General features: G+C 29.4%; 1 protein-coding gene across 1 annotated transcript; it reads left to right on the top strand.

Moving 5' to 3' along the window:
• The first annotated feature begins 4263 nt into the window (after nt 1–4263).
• On the top strand, nt 4264–5287 carry LOC112511588. Its single transcript, XM_025117269.1, has one exon. The coding sequence runs from the start codon at nt 4598–4600 to the stop codon at nt 5093–5095; it is 498 nt and encodes a 165-aa protein (XP_024973037.1). The 5' UTR covers nt 4264–4597; the 3' UTR covers nt 5096–5287.
• Nucleotides 5288–7514: the final 2227 nt, after the last annotated feature.

Raw genomic sequence — 7514 nt, 5'->3', positions numbered from 1 at the left:
CAGTCGTGTTCCGCCCCTGCTTGGGATGAGGAGATTTAGAGTTACAGTTCTACAACTTTAAATTTGTAAATTAAAAGTGTAAAATAAAAATGAAAAAAATAAGAAATATAAAACAAATTAAATACGATAACTATAAGGTATAAAATTAAAGTTTTAAAAATAATTCTGTACATATTGATGTTATCTAATAATATGTGTTTAAATCGAAAAATATTCATTATTGGGCTCATTCTAAAGATATTGATGAGACGATTATAATGGTATAATTTGTAAAAAGTGAAACACATTTTTTCATATATTTTAGTTAATATACTATTATGTATGATAATATGATAATGATCTAAAATGAAAAAGAAAGAAATATAAACTAAATTAAATAATTATTAAAGATGTAAAGTGTAACTTAAAAATTAAAAATAATTTGATTTTAATATTATTTTTGAAATGTGGAAGTTTCATGTGTTCAAAACTTGTACACGGTGGGATGTTTTATATATATATATATATATATATATATATATATATATATATATATATATATATCGGGGTTGGTTCAAATGTTAACCAAAATTATTGTGTTAACTTTGTTAACCAATCTTGGCCATTGATTCTTACAATAAGAGGTTGCGATTATTCATGATAAAAAATTAAAATTTTAAATTTACAATTTCAAAGAACATATGTGAACAAAGGGAAAAAGGGTATTTAGGTAATTTTCTTTTTTATGTAACTCCCATATCATTAATTGGGAGTTACAAAATCAAAAAATCTCACTATTTTTATTAATTTATTTTTTTGTTAATGTAAGAACCATATGAACATATACACACACACCCCCACATATATGAACCATTGTGTCAAATACGAACATAAGTTAACATATATATGAATTTAGACTCTATAGTATTTATGAACACAATATGAATATAATAAGAATAGTTGCTATACGAAAATAAATAAATAAAAAACAAGTATGAACACAATATGAACAGTTTGTGAACAATAGTTCCTTTATTATGAACACATTCAGGAGCAAGCCAATGYTGAGATATGCAGCTAGTGTACATATGAACATAATATGAACACTTGTGAACAATTCTGTAACAATTACATATGAATTCGAATTCCAATTGTAGTCGTAGACGATTTTAACCTTTTCATTCTCATTGTTGTCGATCTGTTTTCCAATAGGTCTATCCATATTACTCGGACGATATCGAAATTTTTACAATCGGAAATTCTTTAACAATTACAAAATCAATATCGTTATGGATAGCATAAATCGAAATTACAAAACATGAACACGTATAAAAAAATATAAATATTACATAATCATCAATTATTGAGATTTTTAGATTTGTAACTCCCAATTAATGATTTGGGAGTTACATAWATGACAAATTACTTAATTACCCTTGTCATTAATATATGAGTTATATGTGAACCTAAAGAAAAGATGGAAAATGATTGGTTGATCTTGGTTAACAAAATTAACACAAAAATCTTGGTTAGTATTTGAACCAATCGCTCTCTCTCTCTCTCTCTCTCTCTCTCTCTATATATATATATATATATATATAAGGTCTACTTTGCAAACCACGTTATTTTTCCAAACCGTATAAACCTCATTCAACCAATTATAATTTTTCATTTTGTTCAATTTTTTGTAATTATGAGAGATTGATTAATTATTTTTATTGTGCAGTGTTTTAATCATGGATAATATCATCTTTATTATTTTAATTTTAGAGAAATACATGAAATAGTTTCATTAAAATTTCATTAAGTATTATATGAAACAATTTCATAACCATATATGAAACAACTCCATTAAAAAGTATTATATGAAACAATTTCACAAGGTTAAACAATTTCATAAAAAAACTTCATAAGATTAAACAATGAAATCGACAGATGAAGGTGGTTTGCACGGTTCACACAAATGAGGGCGGTTTTCATATGATCACTCTTCTATATATATATATATATATATATATATAATTTTATTTATAATACATAACAAGACATTTTAGATTTCACTTGTAAAATCTTTTAAGTTTTTAAGAACATAAATGTCAAAGTATTATATAAATCAATAACAAAGATAATACATTTTAATTTTTATTATATTTTAATTTTATCTCTTTTATAAATAATAAAAACCATGACTTAAAGTTTTACAAAATACATATTTTACGTCCCTTGCTTTAAGTGTAACGAATTACCCCTCCACTTAAATGAGAAAAACATGTTAAAACGACTAAAATTAAGTCAAAATATGCATATTTCTTGCAAGAGTATATATATTATTATATATATTTTTAAAATACTTTATATGTAACACATTTTTAAAACTCTTATAATAAAATATTATCAGATTTTCTTTATGTTTTAAATTAATGATGACCTAACAATAAAATACCATAGTAACAAAATTATATTATAAGCTTTTCTTTCTATTTTGGGTATTTGTTATTGGGTCCCTAAACTTTTGAATTATTCTAATCAGATCCCTATAATTATCGATATTTGCCCAAAATATTGTTTCGAATTCTCCCTCGTTCTTTCTTATATGAGTTTGAAGTACTCACGTTATGAACGTGAAATACGAAAACCAAATTTTAGAATCGGTTTGTGTTTTCATAAGGTAAAGATGAAAACATATTTTAATTATCTGGATAGAACTTCTAAGAGCTGAATATGACAATAGAAAAACTTGAGGGGTCATGTTGAATATCAAGCCATAATATAGGGTGTAGGTGTTTTTAACCAATATTTTTTAATCACTGACCTAATTTCTATGATGTCGGCGAATCCAAAATAATGTACAACCTTTTCTGTGTGAAGCGTAAACCTAATCCCGCAGGGAGTTTGTAGAGTACGCCTCGGCATAAGCTCAAGACAACTAACATCAATTTGTGTCTTGGTTGTAATATTTTAACGTATGTATTTCTGTATTTCGTAAAACAATCACAATTAATATTGACTTTCAAGATTCTACTGGAAAGTTGCGATATTTATGTTTTAAAACGTTTTCAAGTTGATTTGAATCCACAACATTCTCTTAATTTGTCATCGTTAAATGGTATTATAATTTAGAAATGTAACCGAGACAGTGTAAACTTTTTTTAACACCCTGTGTCACAAACGTTGTAGTGCTTCCATCCTAAAAAAGATTGAAAAACATTTGTTTTGATATATATTCATACAGATTGCAAATTTCTTTTTTGAAAAATATATATATATATATATATGTGTGTGTGTGTGTAACTATATGATATGATAATGAATCTCGAACAAATCTCAAACTCTGATTTGAATTTCATGGTGTTTATGAATTTTGATATTGAACATTAAAAAACAGAAGAAAATTAAGGGAAATTGAAGATAAAAGGACAAAAATATCCTTTGAACTGAATTAATGTACTAAGGGCATGATAGTATTTAATAGATTTCCGTTAATGTTAACCGTTCAGAGACTAAAACATTAAAAATTACTATTTTGTTTGATTAACCTGGATATCCAACCTGCTATGCGAATCAACTAATCACAAGGCAACCATCTGCATTGCAGGTAGCCCGGAGTCACCGCGTTTGAACCTCTATGGGTACAAAATGATTTTTATTCCTCCTTTGATTTAAACCTGAGACCCTCAGACACTTTTGACCTTTGGAGTCAAAGCTCAAACCAATCAGGCACCACCTTTGCGGTTAAAAATTACTATTTGAACCAACACTACTAAATGAAAGACTTTTACCTATGGATGTTTCCAAGGGATATCCGTCGCTAAAGGATGATTTGTCACAAAACCGTCACAAAAGTTGGTAGTTAATTAAATCGTTGGTGAAAATTCAAATCAATGACAGATTACCCAGATATTTTATAGGTGATCCGTTGGTATTTTCATGAAAAACATCGAACTCTACTGACATTAGAGTATCTTTCCGGTGATCCATCGGCAACCACCAGCGAAAATCTCTCTAGATGATTTTTGTGGGTAAAGGTCTTTGTAGTGCAATCATATTAATGGACTGAAACTGCAAATATTAAATAGTATAGGGTTGAGACTGTAACTTACTTTAACAATAATTTAAATATGTGGTGTCACTTATCTTTCTGAACTAACCTTCAAAAAAGTCTTGTTATGAAGCTCACAAGAAACTCACATGAACTCTCAATGAAACCCAACCACCAAAACTCTATAAATGCACACGAAACACCTAACACCCACAAACACCTATCCAGAAAACACACACAAACACCTAATTCACCCATCTAAACTTTCCCAAAAACACACACAAACACCTAAACACCCATCAAAACCTATCCAAGAAAACACCCACAAACACCTAAGCACCCATCATCAAAACCTACCCATAAACACACACAAACACCTTCCAAGAAACACACACAAACACCACCTTCCAAGAAACACACACAAACACCCATCAAAAACCTTCCAAGAAACACACACAAACACCNACCTTCCAAGAAACACACACAAACACCCATCAAAAACCTTCCAAGAAACACACACAAACACCTAGCCAAGAAACATCCGTAAAACCTAGCCAACGAACACACGAAATCACAGAAATGGAAGCACGGAAAAGATCATCATCGGCAACAACAACGTGCAAGAAACACCCGAAGCATCGGCAATCTCCTGGGATTTGCTCGTTATGTTTAAGAGAAAGACTATCGAAGATATCAAGCTCTTCATCACGTGCTGTCACAAACGTATCATCTTCGTCGTCTTCATCGTCAATCTCATCGATATCGTCGGTTTACTCTTCGAATAACTCATCCAATGCCTCCTCTTACACTGCATCTCCCATGCAAAACTATCGGAATCTTCGAAAGCTCGATAATCTTGAAGGGAAAGGGTATCTTTATTTCTTGAAGAAGAACAGTGCAGGTGTGTTGAAGAAGAGTAGATCAGTGGCTGTTGTTAGTGATCGAAAGAACGTTGTTCAAGATCAAGCGATGAAGGAGAAAGTTGGGTTTTGGTCAAAGTTGATGGGGTCAAAAAGAAGCTCCTCAAGAATGATGCATTCAAGAACAATGAGGGAAACGTTGGTTTCCAGGGTTTGATTTTATTTATTTATTTTTCATAATATTTTTTGAATATTTGTGAGGAAAAAAGAAATTCCCTTTGTGGGTTATATTATATTTATTTATTTATTTATTATCTTGGTTTAATTTGTGGAAAATGTGGAGAAAATTCAAGGAAAGAGGAGTGGGTATACGAATTATAGGAGTAGGAAAAGAATTATTTATTTGTTTATTATTCTATGGGAATGATTGAATCATGCATACATATGCATAGCTTTATTGCTCAATTTAGAAAATACCATATTTTATATCATATATATATATATATATATATATATATATTTCAAATGCAAGCATGTCCATTCGTACAACCAATGCAACCCAATCAATTGAGATATTTATGGAAATGATGAGAGTTTATTTATTATGATTTGAACATTTATGAAAGATAACTAAAGTTCATTAATTATGATCAATAGTACTTTGTATTATGAAACAATCAAAACTTTTATGAAGTCACATATTTATCAAATTAAATGAATGGTTGAAATTGGGTTGTATTGGTTGTACAAATGAAAAGTGTTGCATAATAATTCACCTTTCTCTCTCTCTCTATATTATATATATATGGACAGGTTATTTTGTTAACCCAATAATTGATGTTAACTTTGTGAATCAATCTTAGCCCTTGATTCTTAAAATCTATGGATGGGACCAACTGTGACACATTTGTAATTAATTATAAATGAAGGATAACAAAACATACGTGAACATAGTATTTTTGGGAGAGATGTCCAAATCTGATACAAATTGATAATTAATTACATCGGTAATTGCTCATTACTTTTATAGTTCGTAGAATCATCTGTGTTGCATTATGAACGCTTATGAATACATATGAATATATATGTAACTCATTAACTAATCTTAGTTTGTGGCTTTCACATATAAACATACGAGACATATGAATATATGTGAACACTTATGAACACTTATTTACACATATTAAAACTTATGAACATTAAAGTAATTGACTTTCACATGTGCACACAATAATATATGATCAAAGTGTTTCACTTGTGAACACATATTGACCAAATGTTAGATGTATATAGATATTGTAATGAACACATTTGGAGCACATGTGAACAATATATACATTATATGAACATTGGCGACTACATATATGTTGAAGATAAAACATTTAAGTTTCTTATCATATTAAAATAACAAGTCATCTATAATTAAAAAAAACATATTATTTTAGCTATAATCATGGGATTGATGTTTTTGTAACCGTCCATTAATGAATGTGAAGTTAAGAAAAAAAAAAAGATTTATCATTGTATCCTCAATATTAATTGCATGGGTGATAGAAGAACCTAATATAACAAAGGCTTGTGATTGGTCTAAATGGTTTGTATAATTAATATATTTTTCATGGTTAACAAATCATCTTAGAGCTCTCTCTCTCTCTCTCTCTCTATATATATATATATATATATATAGACTCGTGAGACCAGTTTGTTTTCATTAGATCCGTGAAACCACTTTTTTACTTCAATGCACATTAACACATAATTGTATCAACATAGTGGGAGCACACTGCACAACATTAACAACACATTGTGATATTGTCTTAATTATTGGGCACTTATTTTTTGCAATGCACAGTAACATAGATTATGAATTTTACAATTTATTATTATTCTTTTGATTTTTGTTTACTTTGAGATTTGACATTACTGCATTAGATTTAGTGGTCGTTTGATTGGTTTTTTATTAAGTTTTATATGAATAAAGTTGTCTCTATGAATTAATATGTTTGTATAAGTTGGAAAAGTTTTTGTTTGGAAGAGTTTTTTTCGCAGATATAAGGAGCATTTTTTAGTTGGAAGGAACATGTTTGGAAGAAAAAAAGACTTGGCTTTTAATATAAAACTCCCTCTAGAAGCTTACTGGAAAAGTCATTTGTTATCTCATTAAGCCACTACAAAACAGTCATGCATAGTTGAGCGAATAAGCTGTTAGTTCCATTAAGCTTATTAAAGTGTTGTTTACCAAAAAATTTATTAAGTCCTGTATGGATAAAATTGTCTGTCTGGATAAATAGGTGTTGTTGTTTACTTTCTTTATCTGAACCAATAGTCTGAATAACATAAATGACCGATTTACCCCCCAATAATAATTATTTCAACATCAAAAAAATCATAAAGAAGTTGACGATGGAGTGTCTCATTTGGGAAAGAGGCGATGCTTTAAATAAGGGGTAGGAGTGTCATTTTTGTGGCTGAATGGGGACAACACACAATTTCTATATGTGCGATCAAGTCATGTTTTGTGCAAATAAGCCGTAAGTAAACAACCCAAATGAGCTATGTGAATAAGCCAGATAGACCAATAAGCCCAATTAAGCCGCAAGTAAACAGCCCCTAAGCTGCTAATAGATAGACCCTTA

Source organism: Cynara cardunculus (genome assembly GCF_001531365.2).
Source record: "Cynara cardunculus var. scolymus isolate 2C chromosome LG 4, CcrdV1, whole genome shotgun sequence".
In the NCBI taxonomy this organism is placed as follows: domain Eukaryota; kingdom Viridiplantae; phylum Streptophyta; class Magnoliopsida; order Asterales; family Asteraceae; genus Cynara; species Cynara cardunculus.
The sequence above is the reverse complement of the archived record's forward strand: the minus strand, read 5'-3'. Positions and strand labels throughout refer to the sequence as shown.

What these genes read in the sequence shown, in the direction of transcription:
- LOC112511588 (XM_025117269.1), top strand. Translation starts at nt 4,598, where the DNA reads ATGGAAGCACGGAAAAGATCATCATCGGCAACAACAACGTGCAAGAAA.